Source organism: Panthera uncia, chromosome A2 (genome assembly GCF_023721935.1).
Source record: "Panthera uncia isolate 11264 chromosome A2, Puncia_PCG_1.0, whole genome shotgun sequence".
NCBI classification, from domain to species: Eukaryota; Metazoa; Chordata; class Mammalia; order Carnivora; family Felidae; genus Panthera; species Panthera uncia.
This window is the reverse complement of record NC_064816.1, coordinates 83,441,583-83,466,129: the sequence shown is the minus strand read 5'-3', so window position 1 is coordinate 83,466,129 and position 24,547 is coordinate 83,441,583. Positions and strand designations below refer to the sequence as shown.

General features: G+C 34.3%; 1 protein-coding gene across 1 annotated transcript in view; it reads left to right on the top strand.

Annotated features, from left to right (window-relative positions):
- Positions 1-24,547, top strand: part of PCLO (piccolo presynaptic cytomatrix protein) — a 424,370-nt gene that overhangs the window by 270,166 nt on the left and 129,657 nt on the right. Inside the window, exons 7-9 of the mRNA XM_049641366.1 lie at positions 1,047-3,234; positions 8,310-8,446; positions 14,652-14,742. Coding sequence (XP_049497323.1) covers positions 1,047-3,234; positions 8,310-8,446; positions 14,652-14,742 — 2,416 coding nt within the window. The remainder of the gene's footprint in view (positions 1-1,046; positions 3,235-8,309; positions 8,447-14,651; positions 14,743-24,547) is intronic.

The following is a 24,547-nucleotide window of genomic DNA, read 5'->3' as shown; positions in this document are numbered from 1 at the left end:
GCCAGTGATTTTGTATAATGCAAGTATACGACAAACCAAATGAAATCAAATATATCTAACAGTTCATCAACAATACACCTTATCTGGTTAAAAAAAAACTACGGTAGTTTTTTTTATAGCAGTCAGTTCCTTTGCTTCATGTATAAGTTGCAAAAACATTAAGAAGCTAAAATTACTGGGGCGGCTGGGTGGCTCACTTGGTTGAGCGTCCAACTTCAGCTCAGGTCATGATCTCACAGTTTGTGAGTTCAAGCCCCGCGTCAGGCTCTGTGCTGGCAGCTCAGAGCCTGGAGCCTGCTTTGGATTCTATGTCTCCCTCTCTCTGCCCCTTCCTTGCTCATGCTCTGTCTCTCTCTGTCTCTCAAAGATGAATAAACATTAAAAAAAAAAGAAGCTAAAATTACTTAAGAATAATAAAATTTTAAGAAAATATAAGACACAGATGGTCATGAAAATATTGAAATATTAAATAGAAAATTAGTTCAGATTACTCTTTTTGGGAAAAAAAGGACATTGGAGATTTGAAGATTTCCTTTCAAAACATTTCATGATTGGAATAGGAAGGACAGCCACTCTTGGCGGGTAAAGTAGTAATGAGAAGATAGAAATAATTGAACTTAACAGTGGTAAATGTGCATCTTCAACAAATGCAATTTAAATTTTAGACAGCTAACACATATACTCTGGGAATACATTTAACAAATAGTTTTATGTATACTAATAGGATGAAAAATGGGTTTCTAGAATTCTCTCAAGAGTCTAACTAAAATCTAAGTCTGCCTAGAAATGAGTTCCATGCTTGATTTCAAAACTCACTGCTAATGTCACAGAAGTTATAATCATAATTAACCACTTTACCAAGAAAGGAAAAACTGTTTTTCATTTAAATGTATTGGTGACTAATACTTGAAATAATGTATAAAATTTTTGTCTTATGCTGTCATAGCTAAAACATACACAAAATCATTTTTATCTGAAATGTAAATTATAAAGTTGTTAAAATATTTTTCCCTTTATAATAAAGTTCTATTTTTGTTTAATTATAGACAAAAGGTTCTCAAACCATGACACCTTCTGGCTCCCAGAAAAAAGTTAAGAGAACTCTGCCAAACCCACCTCCCGAGGAGACCTCCACAGGCACTCAGTCAACATACAGCACAATGGGCACAGTTTCCAGGAGAAGGATCTGCAGAACCAACACAATGGCACGGGCCAAGATTCTCCAGGATATAGACAGAGAGCTTGATCTTGTAGAGAGGGAATCTGCAAAGCTTAGAAAGAAACAAGCAGAACTTGATGAGGAAGAAAAGGAGATCGATGCCAAGTTACGGTACCTGGAAATGGGAATTAACAGGAGGAAAGAGGCATTATTAAAGGAGAGGGAAAAGAGAGAGCGTGCCTACCTCCAGGGAGTAGCTGAGGATCGGGATTATATGTCTGACAGTGAGGTGAGCAGCACCCGACCCACCAGAATAGAAAGTCAGCATGGCATAGAGCGACCAAGAACTGCTCCCCAAACTGAATTTAGTCAGTTTATACCACCGCAAACCCAAACAGAATCTCAACTGGTTCCTCCTACGAGTCCTTATACACAATACCAGTATTCTTCTCCTGCTCTTCCTACCCAAGCACCCACCCCATATACCCAACAGTCCCATTTTCAGCAACAGACTTTGTACCATCAGCAAGTTTCACCTTATCAGACTCAACCAACATTTCAAGCTGTGGCAACAATGTCCTTCACACCTCAAGCTCAACCTACACCAACCCCACAACCTTCTTACCAGTTACCATCACAAATGATGGTGATACAACAGAAGCCAAGGCAAACTACATTATATTTGGAGCCCAAGATAACTTCAAACTATGAGGTAATTCGCAACCAACCCCTGATGATAGCACCTGTTTCTACTGATAATACGTATGCTGTTTCCCACCTTGGGAGTAAGTACAATAGCTTAGACTTGAGAATAGGATTGGAGGAAAGAAGTAGTATGGCAAGCAGTCCAATATCAAGCATATCTGCAGATTCTTTCTATGCAGATATTGACCATCATACTCCACGAAATTATGTCCTAATTGATGACATTGGAGAAATTACCAAAGGAACAGCAGCATTAAGCACTGCATTTAGCCTTCATGAAAAGGATCTGTCAAAAACAGACCGTCTCCTTCGATCCACTGAAACACGTAGGTCTCAAGAAGTGACAGATTTCCTGGCACCATTACAGACTTCCTCCAGATTGCATAGTTATGTGAAAGCAGAGGAAGATCCCATGGAGGATCCTTATGAGTTAAAGCTTCTGAAACATCAGATTAAACAAGAATTCCGTAGAGGAGCAGAGAGCTTAGATCACCTTGCTGGTCTTTCCCATTACTACCATGCTGATACTGGCTATAGACATTTTCCAAAATCTGAAAAGTATAGCATCAGTAGACTCACACTTGAAAAACAAGCAGCAAAACAACTACCAGCAGCCATACTTTATCAAAAGCAGTCAAAGCATAAGAAATCACTAATTGATCCTAAAATGTCAAAATTTTCTCCCATTCAAGAAAGTAGAGACCTTGAACCTGACTATACAAGCTATATGACTTCTAGCACCTCATCTATTGGCGGCATTTCTTCCAGAGCAAGGCTTCTTCAAGATGATATCACTTTTGGACTCAGAAAAAATATTACAGACCAACAGAAGTTTATGGGCTCATCCCTGGGAACAGGACTGGGCACATTGGGAAATACCCTACGTTCAGCTTTGCAGGATGAAGCAGATAAGCCATACAGTAGTGGCAGCAGGTCCAGACCTTCTTCCAGACCTTCGTCTGTCTATGGGCTTGATTTATCAATTAAAAGAGATTCTTCCAGCTCCTCCCTAAGACTGAAAGCTCAAGAGGCTGAAGCTCTAGATGTTTCCTTTAGTCATGCTTCACCTTCTGGCCGAACTAAGCCTACCAGTTTACCAATTAGCCAGAGTAGAGGAAGGATACCAATTGTGGCCCAGAATTCTGAAGAGGAAAGTCCACTCAGTCCTGTTGGCCAGCCAATGGGAATGGCCAGGGCTGCAGCTGGGCCCCTGCCACCAATATCTGCAGACACTAGGGATCAGTTTGGATCAAGTCATTCATTGCCCGAAGTTCAGCAACACATGAGAGAAGAATCACGAACTAGAGGCTATGACCGTGACATAGCGTTCATCATGGATGACTTCCAACATGCCATGTCAGACAGTGAAGGTAAATTGGGCCTCAACCTACCTTGTTACTCTCAAAACTCAAACTCTTATTTTTCTGCATGTTTAATTTTCCTTCTCCAAGGATGTATTCTACCTTTTTTAGTGCGTCTTTTGCATGTTTACTTCAATTTTATTTCTTGTAAATGGAAATTTGATCTTGTGTATAGATTTCCTAGCATGCTTTTCTTTATTTCCTTTTAGTTTATTATTTTACTGTCGTTTCTTGATTGTTTGCTTGATTTGTTTGGCGTCCACTTTTCCAAAACCATTATTAAGTAATTGTGTCAATAAAATATGGTCATCCCTTAATTCCATAGCTGGAAAGTTTTTCATTGTATGTTTCTTTTATTTTTTAAAAAATGCATTTCTAAATATACTGGTCAGTTTCTTTCAGTTTGTGAAAGTATTAAGATTTAGAGCTATTAAGTACTATTCTGCTAGACTTTGTAATAGGAAAGTACTTATGTTATTTTTGTGATATCATTGTTTATTAATTCAGAGAATGTTCTCCTTTGAGACTCTTTGGCTAAGGACCTGATATTAACATAATGTAAATTTTATAATTCTCCTTAAATAAAAGATTCATATTTTATTTCTCTCACTATGAATATCATAATTGACAAGTTTGTGCATTTTGCATTACATAACTAGAAAACTTAGCACTAAATATGATATTAAGAATAAATAATCATAGCAGTATGCAGGAAACATTATTTAGATTTAGAATAAAATATTCGTACACTAATTTTGTGACAAGAGAGGAGACTTACAGGAATACAAAGTGTCCTTTCCATGCCAAGAGGACTCATGACTTTTGGTTCTTTTTTCTCCCTCCTCTATGGTTTACATTTGAACGTAGGTATGATTTGAGTCCTGAAAATAAGACATTTCTCATCAAATAAAAGCATTATTATTTCATGCCTTTGAAGACTGTAGAGCACTCAGCTAACATGAACATCTCATCTTTTAAACCTGACATTTTCAGCAAAGACTCACAGGAAAATAAGTGTTCATGAAAAGAATTTTCTTTCTACTTCTGTTATCTAGACACTGATATGATTTTAGAAATTCAAATCTAGATTTAAAAAGATTAAATGACTGAATCTGAAAGTGGACAGACTCCTCTTAGTGAAATTCCAACAGACTAGTTACTTTCTGACTTATTTTATTTTCTACAGGCTATTGGATTGACCATTTTTATTGATAATTATTCAATTAAATAAAGCACACTCTTTGTATATTTTTTGCTTAGTCAATTGTTTGACTCTCTCTAGTTAAACAAGGTTATGATATTATGTGGAAACAGTTTCTTTCGCTACTTTTCTGACAGTCCGCATTTTACACACATTATATGCATATAAAACAATTGTGCAGAAGAATATGAAGATTCTTCAATAAACATATTGGTAAAATAACAAGATAAAACAAAAACTCCAACAGGTTTACGGCATAACTAAACACGTAAGGCTGCGTGTGTACATTGAGCATATATTTGACAGGATTTGACAAGTTCATTTATTCATCATGGAGTTTTGTCAACATAGTGCCAGACATGTAGGTGTATCTAGATATTCCAAAATGTGTTTGTTTACATACCCTATAAAAATAACCAAATGTTTTATTTCACATTTATATGTTTGGATGATATATACTCATAGTCATCAAGGGCTATATGAAAAACATTATTTTCATAAAGTAGATGATGAGACATGCTGCATACAAAATTATGAAATGTATAAAGATGATATCAAAGAAATAATTAAACTTAAATGTCAATGAAATTACACAACTAAACTAAAATGTATTTAAAAATAAGACAAGAAATTTAGTCATAAAGAACATGCTTATACAGAATTAGATAAAGGACAACTATAACAAATTGAATTACATATGTAACATTATGTGTGTGAATTATAGTGATTATCTTTGAAAATTGTATGTTTTAAAATGTTAGTTATTTTCTTTGCTTTTTAAATCACATGAACATATTAACTCTTCTTCTGGTAAAGTGATGACCAGCTTTTCTTTTGAAATCTTGGATTCCTTGGGTAAGGGAAAAATGAGAGAATATTTTTCCTAATTACATAACTCATTTGTGAACTAATGGAATATCAGGGATTTTTAAATAATTTTTTACCAAACATATGCTATATCTGTAATTCAATGATGTGAAGATCTCTTTGAGAAGTGTTAACATTCATTCTAACAGGCTGTTTAGTATTGAGTAGACAAAAGCAAATTTAATTGATTTCAAATTGTTGTGTGCTTTCCTTGAATTCAATTAAACTCTAGGTTATAGACTCTAAGAATATTTTTCCAAATGTGTTTTATATGACTTTGGTTAATTTTGAAGTAGCTCACTTGAGATAAAATCTAGATAAGCATCATTTGCGTTGCTTAATATGTAAGGCCATTAGCTTGAAGTCCACAGTTTGACGTGCATGCGTGGTTGATTATGTGCAGGGCACAATTACCTTTGCTTTGGAGCAGATTTGGAGGGAAGCTAAGCTCAAAGCAGTCAAGTATATTTATCTCTACAACACAGATATTTTCATGAAAACATTCTTTCAAAGTATACTCCAAGCCAAAAATAAATAATAAAGCATTAATATGGTGTCTTTTAAAAATGTTTTTTTTAACCTATGTTTGATACTGAATATAATTGAACTATTCATATAACGGTTGACTGTGAATAATGCTAGACCCCCAAATAGCTTACTTTTAGTTTACATTTAAGATTGCAAGAAAATATCATCAGTTGAAAACAAGGAGATATTAATCTGTAGCAAATTATTTAAACTAATTTGGAAATTACTTTTTATAAAATTTAATTTTTAAAGTGCAGATCTACCATGGAAGATCAGACGATTGGAGTTGGAAACAACTAGCATTTATGTCCAATTAGCTATAAATTATGAAGAAAAAATACAGTTTAAAAGTAGGTTCATTTCTCTGGTTGCACTTGATTGATCTATAAATTGTTATGCAAAGTATGACAGATATCCCAACTTAGTTACATATTGAGTCAGTGTAAGGAACAGTAGACAACCAAAGTAGGTAATCAGAAATAAATTGACAAAATTTGAATCAGGTTGAGATTCTGCTTTATTGGCATAGACATAGTCAAGGAAACATGATTTAAAGGATTGTGTCTCAAATACAATTAATGAAGTTATATATTCAAGTGAAATCGTATACTACATCATCTAAGATACTCATTTATTAAAATCAGCTAGATTTTTTTCATGAGAAATATATAGGAATATGTAAGAAGTAAGATAAGATAACTATTACTGTGGTTGGGGATAATCTAGTGTATAGAGACCAATGATTAACTTATAATTTTGTTTGGTATTTGCTTATCAAATGACTCTTATAACAAATATTTTTTTCATAAGTTTAGTTTTTTAGTGTAAAATTAAAACTATTAAAAACCATAATATTATCAAGGAGTTTGTGAGTAAAGGTTGTATAACTGTTAATGAAGTTCAAGGGCCAAATTAATATTTATTTTTTAATGTTTGTATCATAATTAGGACATTTAACTTCTTTCTTTAGTTGATGATTAATATTTCTATTTAATTCATCTCCCAAACACGTGTTGTATTTTATGGCATTTAGAAGGCATTGTTTTAGTGTTGAGAGAGGGGAAAAAAGAAAAAGCATCCTCAAGCAGCTTAGAACCTCCTATTAGAGATCAGACAAGCACATATACAGCCACATACCAGGTATGTAACATTGGATTTCCTCAAATTGAAGACTGACTAAATTATGACACATCATCAGTCATCATACTTATTGAGGGTAAATGCTATGGTTAATCACAGGAGGTGACCACGGGACCCCGATCACAGGAGGTCTGGAGGTGAGTAGTGGTATATATGCTATTGGGTTGCCAATCCTACCAGCAAAGATGTAATGGAAATTGGGGGAAAAAAAGTGTTGAGAAGTTTTTGAAGAGAGGACAATCAAGGATGTAGACAGAAAAAGGAAACTATGAGGAGTTGGGAGAACTCAAAAGTACAGCATTGTAGATGCTAGAATTTATAGAAAGCCTAAGTTTATAGCACCATCAACGAATCTTTCAGCACGAGAACTTGAGAAAGACTGCTCCATCTGCCGTTTAGGAAACAACAGTGTATTTCCAGATACCCTTTTACAAATTAGGGATCTTTTTGCAAAGAATAAAACTTTAAATGAAGTCAGATTCTATGTATTAGGTAAAATGGGACTTGGGGGCACCAAATAATAGCTTTAAAAGACCGTGGAATTACCAAGAACTGAATGGGCTGAAAAATTTAAAATAATTATGTACTTAAATGTGGTTGCATTTCAAAAAGTATTGTAAGATGTCAAGTTTTGCCACATTATAAATATAGAAAGCAGTCAATCAGCTCTTCAGTCGAATTCCTAAATCTGTGACTGCATGGAAAATAATTATTTAATTTTAGTAAAAAATTGTAAATATATTTTAATAGTAGGCTACCAGGTGAGTATGGCACACATGTTCCTAACAGTAGTGTCTGGGATCCTCTTAGAAATAAATGTTTCATTTATTTATTGAATGTCATAGAAATGTCATGTTTTCAAAAGCATTCACTTGGTTTTCAAAGCCAGAAGCCACATAGTAGTGGTTGATACAATAGTGGGAAAGTGACAGAATCTTCTGTATTGAAGGAAGACATTTTCCTTAGATGTTAGCGATAGGTGGAGGTAGTGGGGGAGAGGTGAGAAAGTAGAAACTAAAAGGTTGAGGTTGAATAAAATCACTTCTGAGGCATACTCACTTGTTCATTGATTCAGTCACTATCAAAATTTCTTCTCCTTATTTAAAATTTTATTTTCCTCTGAGAGTTTGAACAGGTGTGTACATTATTTTTTTTTCTAAGTTACTCCATGGTACAAAATTTTTATCATAGTGTTGGAAATGATTTTTCTCATCCTACTGGGAGTTGTATTTGAAATGCATGAATGGCTAACAAGCCTGGAGCATGTTGGTACTTCAGAGCATCTTCTGTCCTCTATCATCTGTATTAGTTGTGGTTGCAATGTTTGATATTTCCTTGGTCTCCAAAGCCTATCATCTGCGTCGTGAAGAAACAGATTGGTTTGACAAACCCAGGGAGTCTCGTTTGGAAAATGGACATGGTCTGGATCGCAAACTGCCAGAAAGATTGGTCCACTCTAGACCACTTAGTCAACATCAAGAGCAAGTAAGTGCTGTATTGAGCAATCTCTTTTAGATTTATCCCCCACTGCAATTAAAAAAAAAAAAATTATGCCATCAATCAATCAAGCAATCATCCTAGAACGGTCTCAGTATCATTTATCCTAAAATGCATGGGACTTCGGTCAGTCTTCATAAAAAAAAATTGTTTTTCCAGTAACTTAAAGTACTAAGTACCTTATTGAATCACCCATGGCTATTGACTTTGCAGCAATGACTGGGCAATTTAAGTGATTCAATCCTCCAAAAGATAATTAAGTTTGTACAACCTACCCAACACTGGTATACAAGGAGAATACATGTAGCTCCTAAAGAACTTACGGAATATTGGGTAAAATTGGTGTGGATAATTTCAGTGCTTTCCAATAACAGTGTGTTCAGGTGTTAAGAAATATAGCAATTAAGGGAGTGGACCAAACCAGGTCAGCTGGGACAGGGAAAGCTTCACTTGGGAAAGAGGAGAATTTATATTTTAGAGTCTATTATATGGACATATTTGTTTTATATTATCTTTGTATTTTATCATCAGAAAAACTCATAAAGTAGATAATATTCATTAATATCTATTTATAGATGGAATTAAACTTAGAGATAAACTTCACAATTAGATAAATATGATACCAAAATGCATGGCCATATTCACTTCAGAACCAGTGAGGTGATGTTTGTATGAATTTTGAGAGACACTTAGGAGATCAACATTTGGATAAATTGAAGGAGACTCCTGTGTTAAGCCCAATGGTTTTAAATCGATTCTATTAAGAGATAGATATTTTCAGGCTGTGTACCCATAATCATTAAAATACCCACAGAAGAACCAGTTGACTTATTTCATATACATTATTAATTCCTAAACCATCTTGTCAGATTAGTGATTCTTTGATATAGAAGACAATTATTTTGAATGGCAAAGGTAAACCATATGAACTTACTGTACCTTACTTCAATGTTTGTTACATTAAAGTATAAAAAAGATGACTTTGCCCATATACGTACTATTGAAAAGATAATATCTATACTCACATTTTACTTCTTCCAAAGCAATTTCAGTTTTCATGGATAAATTTCTCGCTGCTAAATAGGACTTCTGGATCTCCAAATTTTGTTCTGTTTGGTTTTATATATATTTTCTAGAAATCTTGGGATTCTTCTTTCTATATTATAAATATTCTTTTACTGTTTCTGATATCTTTGATAAGATTTGGCTTAGATCCATCTCCCACCCACCTCTCCTCTGGTAACCATGGATGAGTTGATGGGTCAAACAGGATAAGGGCATTAAGGAACACACTTACTGTAAATAAATAAATATGTAAATAAATATTTTTAAGAAAGGTTTTGTGTTAGGATTGTGTTTACCTCTATGTACATGTCTATATACTTCCATTTCTTTCTATTTCATTAAAATGTATCAGGTAATTGACGTATACTTTTCTTAGCTTACCTTGTTATTATTAAAATTGTATATATAGCTGGAGTTCAATCTCACCAAATAGAACAGGTTGGAGAGCAAGAAAAATTAATAAACTTATTCTGAACATGTTTATGACATATAAACTTAACTCTTTTTATCTGCCGTTATGAAAATAATCTGTCAGCTGAAACTAACTTCTTGAATATATTTTACTATGAGTTTCTCTCTTATAATGACTTACTTTTTATATCTTCCGTGTCTCATTTGTTTCTTTGAAGTTTAGTATTTCCCGTAAACCTACATCAGATCACTGAAAGCACAAAAATCCTTTAAAGAAATCTCAATAAGATGAAATATATAAACTACAGAGCTAGAAAATAACTTCTGTATAATTATTTCCCGACACTACTATTTCCATGAATGCTTCGAATAGTCTTGGCCAACTAATTTATTCAACCAATATTCTTGGAGGATACATTTTAATGTAATCTATGTCCACCTCAATTCTATTGTATGTAGATGAAACATTAATAACCCTAGTAGTACTGTTTAATTTTCTGTTACTAACATCTGCCTATTTATGATTTAAATGCACTCAGGACATAATGCATCCTGTTTAAACAAAATATATTTATAAACCCATATAATGCCAAAATTAAGCAGAGAGAGTATATTTAAGAATCATTTCATGAATTTCTTACTGTTTTTTATAAAGTAGAAAATGTGAGGGTCTTTGTTAGAATTATTTATAGGTAAATGTAATAAAGTAATGTTTATTTTTTTGTTAAAAGTTATTTTTTTACATTTATAGATTTATTACATTTTTAAAAATTTATTTCATTATTTTGAAAGAGAGAGAGAGCACAAGAGAGGGAGAGGGAGCATGGGCAGGGTAGGGGCAGAGAGAAATGGAGAGAGAATCCCAAGCAGGCTCTGCACCGTCAGCACAGAGCCAGACATGGGGCTCAAACTCATGAACTGTGAGATCATGACGTTGGCCGAAATCAAGAGTTGGATGCTTAACTGATTTAGCCACCAAGGCACCCCAGTTTATTGCATTTTTTAATTTTGATGTCTAACATACAAATGAAAACCTCCATATGTAGTTACCAAAACCGCAAATATACAGAATTATAAACTAGTTATAAAGTGCACAGCCATATAATCAATATACAGACCAAGGAAGGGAAAGTTGTCTGCCCCCCAGATACCATCTTGTGCCTCTTCCAGATTATAATCTTCAACCTCCTCCAAACAAGTAACAAATATGTAACAAAGTAACAAATATTGTGACACTAATTGCTTTGATTTCCTTATAGTTTTTTCTCCACAGAAGTTACATAGAACACAACATATGCTTCAATTACATTTGCATAAAGTGCAAAATTAATGTGTTTTGGCTTTAATATTTATCTTCAAATACTCTTTGTCATTAAGTCACCATAACTATATTTTGGTCTAGAGAGAATAACCCAATGGCATTCTCATTTTATTCATTTGTTTGCATCTGTAATCATAAAAAGGTAATATTGAGCTCTTGGTACTAATAAAGCTGAATGCTTGTATTTGGCAACGTATGCATAACAAGAATCTATACCCATAAAATGCTCTGGAGGCGAAGTAATAAACCCAGACTGACTAGTGCAAAATGAATTTTTCTGCTTTTTTAAAAATATCTTATGTAAAAATTCAAGAGACACCCAGAAAAAATTTTCTGAATGTTTATTAAACTCAAAATCATATTATTATTTAAATATATATATATACTTTGAATATATATATATAAATATATATATACTTTGTATATATATGTAAATATATATACTTTGAATATATATATAAATATATATATATATACTTTGTGTGTGTGTGTGTGTATATATACATATACATATATATGTATATGTATATATACACACTTTGAAAGGAAACAAATATGGATTTTCCTTCTTTACCTCATCTCGAAATAGGGCTAATAGCCCTCACAGGGTGAGTATAAAGGTCAACACTTCCTGACTAATGCCAGCTGCCTCCATGTTCTGCACTAATACACGTGTCTTCTCCAATCCTCATGCAACTGCAATATTGAGGTACATTAAACTCTTCTGAAGAAGCCACCCTCCCTTACATTCGGGGCCTTAGGATGTCTTATTCCCTTGACCTGAGTACTCTTCCTCTTCTCCTCCCTTGTCGAACTCTATTCATCAGTCAGGTCTCCATGTCCTGTCTTACAAGAAGACTTCTCTCACACCACCACCACCTCCCCACAAATTGGGGCAAGTGTTCTTCCCTTGTGCTCCAATGGTTTTGCAGGCATTATGTCACAGGCTGAGAGCTCCCAGAGAGCAGGGGCTCCCGATTCCATACACCACAGGGCCTAGCACAGTCCTTGGAACACAAGAAGGATGCTCTCATCCTGCAGCTCGCATGCATGGTGTTTAAGAGAGGGAAAGGATGAATATCTCTGTGAATAGCAGATATGTTAACGCAAGTGTTATCATTTCATAAGTTTGAAGGCTCAGTTATTCATGAGAATATGTGTAGGAAGGAAGAATTATCCTTTTGCTGGGAGGCATAAAGATGATAGTTCTTTCAGTGCAGAATCACCAAAAGACAAGGCCAGAGACCAGACTCTAGGGGAGAGATGTGGGCACTGCTTCACATCTTGCTCCTACTCCTATTTGACAGAAGCAACATGTCCCCTGAAGCTCCATCTCCTGGGGAACTCCGAACACTCACCTGCAGTGCTTAGGGAAAAGCTAAGATTCAACTAGTTCATATATGGGAGATAGATACCACTGCTTTTCTACACATTTTTGGTCACATTGATCATAATTGTGGCAGTTTTATGTTTTTGATTTATTAAGTGAGTTTGTGGTGCTGTTAGAGACAGTCTCTGAAACTATACGAGGTGTTAGGAGATGTTCTGAAAGCAACATTTTATAGAAATGAAGATGCTAACATCCCCTCTACTAACATCGTCATAGGTACAATTTAGAAGGTGATCATTGTTAGCTGATGAAATTCTGGGGAAAATTTTGGAAAATCCTACTTGTCTCCTAGCTGTGCAACAAATGCACTGAGATTACATCAAACTCTCCCTAGTCTAGATATTTGGAAAGAATAACAAAAGGTGAAAATGTGTCTTCCTACTTTATTTTTGACCAAGTGGAAAACATGACTTTTTAAGATGGTTTTTAAATAAAACATGAAATTAAAGAAATTTAAAGTAAAGTGAAATAATACCAGTTTTGCTTATCTACAGTATCAAACCAAGGTTCATGTATATCTAATAGTTGTAGAGTTTTCAATGCACATGGTTTAATTTTTAGTAAAAAAAAAAAAAATGAAGATCTTTAAATGCGGATTGAGGGAAGTGAAAGAACAGAAGTAGAAGGAGAAAAGATGAAGGGTGGGGGGAGTAAGAAAGGCAGAGGAGAGAAGTTAAGAGTGAAGAAGAAAGGAGAGAGAGGTAGACAGAGACTGACACAGAGGAAACAAGACAGGAAGAAAAAGGGAAAATGTATAGACTCTTTTTTCCATGAAAATAAATAAGGTTTTCTTTTTTAAATGTTTTAAATTTATTCTTAGAGAAAGAGAGAGAGAGAGAGCGAGCACATGAGCAGGGGAAGGGACAGAGAAAGAGGAGAGAGAGTCCCAAGCAGGTTCCTGCTGTCAGCACAGAACCCGAAATGGAACTCCCACTCAGGAACGATGAGATCATGACCCGAGCCAAAATCAAGGACTGTTGCTTAAGTGACTGAGCCACCCAGTTCCCCCAATAAATAAGGTTTTCATTAGTTTACAAAGTTATGGTAGTATGCGTTACTTAGGGTAACTGATTATACTTACCATAATAGGTTTATAATCTTGCAGACAACATTTTAGTTTTACTTTGAAGAAATCATATACTATTCCTGGACTCCACAGGATTCTGCTGTTTGGGGAATGTTTTCTGTTCATCAGAAACCTGATTAAGCTTATTCTTTCCTAAAGAGAATAAAAGCAAAAGGCTATAATTTAAGCTTGCAGTTTTCAATGCATATGTTACTTTTAATATGTAAAATTCTAGCGATAGAATTCTAACATTCTTACATCTGGATTTACACATTAAAACCACTCGAGTATTCAAAGACTCTTCCTCACAAAGTCAACCTCTCTTGAGTTCTAAATTCTATTTAATATTTTGGTTCAGTACTCTCACACACTTCTTTTTTTGTCAATGTTTATTTGTTAATTTTGAGAGAGTACATGTGTGTGCGCAGCCAGGGAAGAGGGTTGGGGGTTGGTGCAGAGAGAGAGAGGAGAGTGAGAATCCCAAGCAGGCTCCATGCTGTCAGTTCAGAGCCCCACGTGGGGCTCATCTCATGAATCGATCCATGAGATCAAGAGTCAGACGCTTAACTGAGCCACTCAGGCACTTCTTAAACTTCTTTAGTAAACTTAATTTTATTTGTAATTTCATTCACATTTTTCCAAGGTGATAGAAGATTTCATCCTAATAAAATCCTATTAAGGCAGATATGAGCAAATATTTCACTGTTTTTATCTTTCATTATTTCACAAATCTCATTTAGAAGCCAAGTTCCATAAAACAGAAGACACAAGTTTGCATTCACTAATTTGTTTGGTTTCAGAAATCTCATTTTGCCAAGGGGAAACAGATAATGAAATCTTTTATTAACTAAACCAACACACTTAAAAAACAAGTCTAATCCTGTATATTACACTTTGTCTTTAAACATTGATTTTTCACCTTATCACATATATGTCTTAGATTATACAGATGAACGGGAAGACTGTGCACTACATCTTTCCTCACGCAAGGATAAAAATAACAAGAGACTCTAAGGATCACACGGTTTCAGGTAAGGGAAGTCAAATGACCTACTTTTTTATTTTAATGTGAGACTGGGACATGTATTTGGATTTCAGCTTAGATAGCTTCCCAAATTTTAGAAGACACTGCTTTTTATGTCAAAGATTGTGTTTTGGGAGAATTTCCAAAACTAAGCAGACTATGCACTCGAACATAAAAGATTGTAATGGCACAGTCATTAATATGACACGTTACTGATTGGTATGTCTTTAGGTCATTTTTTTTCATTAATTGCATTTTCAAAACATACATGGCATTATAATACTCCATGATTATTTCCCTATTGAGCAAAATGGTGACTGGTTTTAGAACTGTAAAACATTCTTTTACAGGAAATAGGGAACTGCCTCTGATTCTTCTAAGGAATAAATCCCGCTCTGCCTTGTCACTTTGAACATTATCAATCTCCTGAGTTTTTGTTTGTTTGCTTGTTTGTGTTCTTATGTAAACCAAGGCATAGGACACATCTCTAAAGGTTTTTATTTTGAAATAATGTTAGATTCCTACAAAATCCTGGGCCCCCCAGAAAATAGTACAGTCACTTCTTCTGCCCGTCCTTTACCTAGTTTCCCTAATGTTAACATCTACCTAATCACAATAAGATATCGAAACCAGAAAGTTAACATTAATGTGAAGCTATTAAAATATCTACAAGCCTTATCTAGTTTTTGAGTTTCTCTTCTGACCCACTAAATTCTTTTTTTTTTTCCTTTTTTTCTGGTCCAAGATCCAATCCAGATTCCAAATTGCCTTTAGTTGTCATGCTTCCTTCATCTCCCCCAGTGTGATAGTTTTGCATTTGTGTTTCATGACCTAGATGCTTCTGAAAGATGATGGAAGTTTTATGTTACAAATTTAAAATTTTTGTTTAAATCTTTGAGACTAAATATAAATTCTGTCAAAGTTAATGACTTTTTGAAAAATGAACAGTACCTATATTCTCCCTCAAGTATATTCCTTGTGTATATAGACACTGTATATCAACAGAAAATATTCATAAATATAGATGTTCATATATGCATATATAGAAGTATATGTATAGGTGATATATCTAACATGGTATATGTGTGGAGGGTTTTTTTTTCTCTTTAAGGACTGATATAACAAAGGACAAAAACAGGTATTTTTTTATCAGTTCACTTGCTATTGTTCCTTGCACATTTTAGACCATGGAGCATGTGGATGTGGAACAGGTTTTACTTTGAGCAACTTTACTTTCTTTATTTTCATAGAGAATGAATCGATTAGGAATCTAATGTTGTTTCCTTTTAAGATTGGTAATTTTTCTCCTATCAGAGACAGATAATTTAAACTTCCATAGTTTCACTGCATACACACAGTATTTTAAGTAGTGATGAAAGTCCCAAGGGTGAGTTTTAAAATCCATGGGCTCTGTGGATTGGAATAATTACTGTGGAATAACTCTATGGAATAGTTACTTCTGCAGACTATTTCAGTTCCCTCCAGCTCATAAAGCAAAACAACATAGTGCTTCCCAGCAATGCCAAAATTTTTTTCCACTGCCAGCAACAGAAATCTTCAAACTGTGTTACTAAATCATCAAAACTCTATATTAATGTATCTTTTTTCTAGCCATAGTCTTACTTTTATGCTGTATTAATCATTCCCTCAACCTTAGTATTTGTCTTTTGTAACTCGTTTTAATTTGCTTTCCTTTACCACAATTAGGAAAAAAAGCTTTGAATATAAAAAAGAAATAATAACGGTTGATATCTCGTTGTAAATATTCTAGTCTGAAAGCTAAATTCGGTTTCCTCTGTATATAGATTTTACTAAATGAGAAGCAAGAATCATTGTTTTGAACAATACATTTACTAGTTGTATAGCGTATCGTGTCTCTGCATGCCCCTTTTCCTTTTGATATTTACCTAATATAAAAGTAAAAATTTTTTCCCCATTCTATTTCCCTGCATTAATTACTACTGAATATACTTTCCATGTGTCCTTGGATAGAATGATCTCATAGTAAGTTAAATGTTCTGAAACAACTCGTGTTGTTTTTAAGTAAGTCCTCAGTACCTCAAAGGGATTTAAGTACAGGTATATGCATAACTGGAGTGAGAAATGACTTCTTTAGCGAACAATGCCCAGAAGGTCTAAGCCAGTGGCAGGCAAGCCCTTAGGCAGAGCATTTGTGCCGATCAGAGAGGCTAATCTCTCTGCTTGCTGTTTGCCACTCAACCAAAAGCCTGTTTTGCTTGACTAAACTTTTGGTGATATTAAGGATTTACTGTCATTTTTTAGCTATGTTGTACCATTTTTACGTTAATGTTAAGGGCGTATTTTTTTGAGATACATGCTAAAATGTCTCCAGAAGAAACAATATTTGGGATTTCTTTCAAAATTAGTTGCATGGAGAATGATGAACGAATAGATGAAAAAAGATTGACTGTGGTTTGGTAATGGGTGGAGCTAGAAGACTGACCACCCTGGGTTTTATTATTGGCCTCCAATACTTGTTTTATATGCATGCAGTTTTCCATAATAAAAAAAATGTTAAGTTTCTGTTTGTTTTTCATATTTAGAGAAAAAGAGCAATGGCCAGTGGCTTCATCAGTGGTGAAAAAGCTATCTAAACTAACAACTTAAATGCCTTTATAAATAAGATGAGGTTGTAAGCAAGAAAAGAGTGAAGAGAACAGTAGTGTATCTGTTCTCCCAAACAGAGGGCCAAATGGCCATGAGTGCATTTCCATCTTGGTTTTAGAAACTCATTGAAAGTAGAAGTACTGTGTATCTTCTATAAGAGTTTAATAAACTATTCTAACTGGAAGTAGCATTAAGATATTTTATAAGAATTATACAAAACAGGTATACCTCATAAAAAGAGAAAATATATTTTTATTTTTTGGAATAAAAAATAATTTCAGAATAGGAGACCAGAATAGAAAGTGTGTGGGGTTTTTTGTTTTGTTTTTTTGTTTTTTTTTGGTTTTTTCTCATTGTTTCTCCCGTGTGTTTCCCAAAGTATGAGCAGGAAACCCTCATGGTTCCCAAGATTCTTTCACGAAATCCACAAAGTCAAAACTATTTTCATAGTAAATTCTAAGAAACACTTGCCTTTGCACTCTCATTTCCTTGTGAATATGCAGTAGAGTTTTTTCTAGAGGTTACATGATGTGTGCATCACAACAGACAGTATACAGAGCAAATATGAGAATTTACCTGTATTCCAGTTAGCTCAATATTAGGCATAATTGTAATAATGTAAAGCAATACCACCCATCTCTTAAGTGTCCCATTTTTAAAATACAGTCATTTTTTACCAAAAATGTCATTATTTTAACATAGAATGAGTTTATTAGTTTACATTCATTAATGTTTTAAACTCTCACTTTTAATTTATAATACAGAAAATATACAGAGCTGGAATTTATAGGACCAAAATCTCTTTGAGGTCCTCAGTAATATCAAAGAGTATAAATGGCTCATTAAAACCAAAATGTTTGAGAACCATTACTCTAATGATATTTATATAGATTTTAAAAAATTATAAATAAGTTTTTGTTCTTCCTATAAAAACTCATGCAACGTAAAACATATTTTGCAAATGTTCTTATATCTCATATTAGATGCACTTTTAATTATTTGTTAATATTTACTGATCGAACACCCCTGGTGTGATTTACATTGTGTTCATTGCAAGGGTAATAAAATGAATACAACACAGACTATCATCTAAAATGTTCTCATAATTTGGTAGTAAAATCTGAAATGCAAGTAATTATTACAATAGAATTTTAGGAACAACTGAGACAGTCATGGAATTTATAAAACTTTATTGTTCATACCTATACATACATATATGTGTGTCCACACATGTATATATATGCATCATTATTTATATTTTTGTGATGTTTGCACAGAGAAATATATGCATACAATCTTCTATTAAATGATCTGTAACTTTTAGAAAATAGATCCTTTATTAACTGTAAACTTCAAAGATATAGGTGCTGATCAACAACTATATAATGGTTTTGAAAGTCTTTATTCAACCAAACACAAGGCAACAAAATGAAGAGAATAGATAGTGAATTTTAGAAGACCTGAGTTAGAGTTCAACTCTATTGCTTATTTAAATTTTGAGAATAAATTTGCTCATCTGTAAAATAAGACCAACTCTATGTGTCTCACATAATTTCAAATGAACCCAGCACAAAATCCTGTACTTACTATACACTCAACAAATGTTATTTCCCCTTCTCTTAGAAATTATCAGGAAAAAAAAAAGGAGAAAATGTAACGCTAAAGAAATGAGTCTCTCTTTTTTATTTAAAGCCATCTTATGGCTCTGGAAACACAGCTGTTTCAAACAAGCCAAAGAAATTCTTCTGATTTCAAAAAAGATAATTTGCTTATGTATAGTTCCATAATGGATTGGCTACATCTGCACGGCTAGAAAGACTAATTAGCAAGTGTACTAGTGAAGAACACTAAATATGTTTAGGTTCAAAAGACAGCAGTATCTTCAGTGAAAATGTTGGCTCCTCTTCTGTTCTTCGTTAGTCTACCATCTTTATGAGCTTTTAGAAACAAGAGACAAATGTAACAGGTCTCCTTGGATCCGAGATGGTAGCAATACCAAATATGGATAGCTTTTTTATTATTATTTAAACAGCTTTAGTAAGGCAGAATTTACATAAGTGTACACATTGTAAGTGTGTACACATTTGTAAGTGTACAAATGCACAAGTGTACAAATCAATTACTTTTAGTGTATTTAGGGAGTGTTGTGACCATCACCACAGTCTTATGTTAGAACATTTCAGTCATTACAAAAAGTTCCCTTGAGGCGGCTAGCAATATCCACCTTCAACGCTCCAGCCACAGGCAGGAGATTTACATTCAGTATCTAAGTTTGCCCTTTCTGGGCATTTCCTATAAATTGAATCATATAGTATGCAGTTTTGGTGTCTGGCTCCTTTCACTTACCAACATTTTGCAGTTTATCTATTTTATCACATGTATCAGTCGTTTGATCTTTCTATAGCTAAATAGCATTGCATTGTTTGGATATTCTCCCTTTTTTTTATCCATTGAATTTTTCCCAGTTTCAAATATTTGCATACAAGTTTGAGTTTAACCATATGATATTTTTTAATGGTTTCCTAGAAGAGGAATTGTTGGGTTCTATGGTAAGTTTCTTTTTAACTATTCAAGAAACTGGCAAATCGTTTTCCAAAATGAATATACCATACTATGTTCTTGCCAGCAACGTCGGAGGGTTCCACGTTCTCCATGTCATTGCCAACACTTGATAATGTTTACCTTTTGGGGTGGGTGTGGATAAGAACTCTGTGTTTTAACTTCCGATTTGCTAATGACCTATGGTATTGAGCATATTTCAGGTGGTTATAAACAATGCCTGTCTCTTCTTTGGTGAAATGTCTGTTCACATACTGTACTCATTTGGGTTGTTTGTCTTCTTACTGAGTTGTATGAATTCTTTATATATTTTATTAATTCCATTTTAATGGAATTAAATTTATCAATATGTTTTTTCCTGTACCGACCAGGCTGAGCTCTTGATAGAGTATTAAGAACTATCCCAAGGTCACAAAGATTTTTCTCTTATTTTTTTATACCAGAAGCATTATACATTTAGCTTCATGACCTATTTTGTGTTGATTTTGGTATATGGTGTGAGGCAGAAGTCCACGTTCTTTTTTTTTTTTTTTTTGAAGCATAAATGGATATCTATTTGTGTAAGTACCTTAAAGAAAATCCCCCCATTGAATAGCTTTGGCACATTTTGTCAAAAACAATCACCATTAATACAAGGATTTATTTTCGATTTCTCAGTTCTATTCTCTTTGACTATGTGACTAACTTATTTCACCACTAGTATACTTTATTGTTTATTATTGTGTTTTATTAAGTTTTGAACTCTGGTAATATAAGTCCCCCTTTTCAAAATTGTTTTGGCTATTGTAGATCTTTTTAATTTTAATAATATTTTAGTATCAGCCTGCTGGGATTATGATAGGGGTTGCACTGAAATTATAGATCAATTTGGAGAGAACTGCTATCTGTTTCATTGAGCCATTTCATCCATGAACATGTAATATTTCTTCATTTACTTGGATCTTCTCTAATATTTTTCAGTAAAGTTTTATAGTTTTTGGTGTAGAAGACTAGCATTTCTTTTGTTAAATATGTCCCAATTATTTTATTATTTTTGTTGCTCTTATAAATGGTGTTATTTCTTAATTTCAATTTTGGACTATTCATTGAAGTTTTATAGAAATACAATTTATTTTTGTATATTGACGTTTTATCTTATAATCTCACTAATGTTGTTTTTAGTTCTATTAGTTTTGTTGTGTGGAATCCTTGAGATTTTCTGAGGATGCAAGTTCATGTCATCTGCAAATAAAGACAGCTTTATTTCTTCCTTTCCCAACTAGAATAGTTAATTGAATTTTTTTCTTTATTGCACTTGCCAAAACTTTGTGTACAGTGTTAAACAGAATAGCGAGAGCAGACATCCTTGCTTTGTTCCTCAAGAATGTTGACAACTGATTGTAATGAGAAATCAGGGACTCTGCCCTATCCCTGCCATAGAGTTCCTTCCTCGCCTCCCCTTTGTTAATACTTACTGGAAGAGATTTTTTGGCCTAACATTTTAAAAAGCTGATCGGAAGTGTTTAAGAATAGCTTTAAAAGCCAACACAGCTAGTTAAACTTAATTTTATGTTTTTTTCAAATAACAGTGGATTACAGAGACAACTGCTGGAACTTGAACAGATCCTACAAGGTGGGCCTTGACACAGAAATGTCTCCTTTCCAATTCAGAAGAATTTCCTCACTTTTATTCTCATTTTAAGAGTATAGTTATACATGACACAGTTTCTCATTTTAAGAGTGCAATTATATATGATACAGTTTCTCATTGTAAGCCTCTCAATTATTTTTAGGGATAAACTGAGTATAAACTTATAGAAGTGAAATGTAGATCAGGTGGAATCTCTTCTAAAATCACAATTTCTTTCTGGTAAATTTTAATGAAAGCTTGCATTCATTTTCCCAGTAACAAAGGAATGCTTCTTTTCAAGCCCAGTTCCACATGAAAATAATCACTCCTCCTGATACCTATCAGGATAAATATTGCTTGTGCAATTCTGTTCCTGCTAAGGAAGTACTTTGCTTCTAACTGGAGATAGGTTAGCACATTTTTCTATGCATCTTTAATAAGATTAAGTTTAAAGGGATTAATGATTGATGCCATGAGGTGAGTGTGAAGACATTCCAGATATTTAACCTCCAGGAGAGGAGGACAAATGGTAATGTTAATGTGAAATTTAAGGTTGTAAATCCAAAATGTATGAATTGGCCATGGAAAATTGGGCAATAAGAAATGAGATTCATTGAAAAGAATAAGGATTTATACTGATCTCCTGGAATATCTTCTTGACAAATAGAGTAATGAGAAAAAGTATATAGAAAGAACAAGGATGTAGAAGTAGTCATGGGAAAAAAATAGGCTCCAATCTTAAGTTCTTTACATGCTGGACAACCTAGGTAAGTGTCTAAATTTCCTTCATCTTAGCTTCGTTGTCCTGAAATGTTATGGCTAGTACATAACATAAAAAGTTGTGGAAATATTTTCTTTTTTTTTTACTTTTTAAATGTTTTTATTTATTTTTGGGAGACAGACAGAGACAGAGCATGAGCAGGAGAGGGGCGGAGAGAGGGAGACACAAAACCTGAAGCAGGCTCCAGACTCTGAGCTATCAGCACAGAGCCTAACGCGGGCCTCAAACTTGTGAATCTTGAGATCATGACCTGAGACCAATTCTGACACTTAACTGAGCCACCCAGGCACCCCAGAAATAATTTTTAACATAAAAAAGTGTAAGACACATAGACAAAATTCTTGAAATGTTAGTTGCTTCTATTTGCCTCTATCTCTGAAGATGATACTAAAGAGTTTGAGAATAATCAAATAATGTATTAAATATAAAACAATATCGGCATGGCACACAGAAACCAAACAGAATTCATCACTTCAAAGTCATATATTTTGAGACATCTGACAGTTAAAAGTTCAACATATCTGATGTAGTAGAACATTGGCTGAAAATAAGAGCAGCTCTCTTTTTGTTTAAAGCACAATCTCACTGGAATGTTGGACTATTCATAGCTGGTCACCTAGCAACGTGTAACATTCCTTGTCCTTTCCAGGTAGTAGTAACAATTTTTAAAATAGAGAACTGAAAATAACCAAACAAATTGTATTATTTCACTCTTTATTTTATTTTATTTTGTTTTTGTTTTTAATATATGAAATTTATTGTCAAATTGGTTTCCATACAACACCCAGTGCTCATCCCAAAAGGTGCCCTCCTCAATACCCATCACCCACCCTACCCTCCCTCCCACCCCCCATCAACCCTCAGTTTGTTCTCAGTTTTTAACAGTCTCTCATGCTTTGGCTCTCTCCCACTCTAACCTCTTTTTTTTTTTTTTTTCCTTCCCCTCCCCCATGGGTTTCTGTTAAGTTTCTCAGGATCCACATAAGAGTGAAACCATATGGTATCTGTCTTTCTCTATATGGCTTATTTCACTTAGCATCACACTCTCCAGTTCCATCCACGTTGCTACAAAAGGCCATATTTCATTCTTTCTCATTGCCACGTAGTATTCCATTGTGTATATAAACCACAATTTCTTTATCCATTCGTCAGTTGATGGACATTTAGGCTCTTTCCATAATTTGGCTATTGTTGAGAGTGCTGCTATAAACATTGGGGTACAAGTGCCCCTATGCATCAGTACCCCTGTATCCCTCGGGTGAATTCCTAGCAGTGCTATTGCTGGGTCATAGGGTAGGTCTATTTTTAATTTTCTGAGGAACCTCCACACTGCTTTCCAGAGCGGCTGCACCAATTTGCATTCCCACCAACAGTGCAAGAGGGTTCCCGTTTCTCCACATCCTCTCCAGCATCTATAGTCTCCTGATTTGTTCATTTTGGCCACTCTGACTGGCGTGAGGTGATATCTGAGTGTGGTTTTGATTTGTATTTCCCTGATAAGGAGCGATGTTGAACATCTTTTCATGTGCCTGTTGGCCATCCGGATGTCTTCTTTAGAGAAGTGTCTATTCATGTTTTCTGCCCATTTCTTCACTGGGTTATTTGTTTTTCGGGTGTGGAGTTTGGTGAGCTCTTTATAGATTTTGGATACTAGCCCTTTGTCCGATATGTCATTTGCAAATATCTTTTCCCATTCCATTGGTTGCCTTTTAGTTTTGTTGGTTGTTTCCTTTGCTGTGCAGAAGCTTTTTATCTTCATAAGGTCCCAGTAATTCACTTTTGCTTTTAATTCCCTTGCCTTTGGGGATGTGCCGAGTAAGAGATTGCTACGGCTGAGGTCAGAGAGGTCTTTTCCTGCTTTCTCCTCTAAGGTTTTGATGGTTTCCTGTCTCACATTCAGGTCCTTTATCCATTTTGAGTTTATTTTTGTGAATGGTGTGAGAAAGTGGTCTAGTTTCAACCTTCTGCATGTTTCTGTCCGATTCTCCCAGCACCATTTGTTAAAGAGACTGTCTTTTTTCCATTGGATGTTCTTTCCTGCTTTGTCAAAGATGAGTTGGCCATACATTTGTGGGTCTAGTTCTGGGGTTTCTATTCTATTCCATTGGTCTATGTGTCAGTTTTTGTGCCAATACCATGCTGTCTTGATGATGACAGCTTTGTAGTAGAGGCTAAAGTCTGGGATTGTGATGCCTCCTGCTTTGGTCTTCTTCTTCAAAATTACTTTGGCTATTC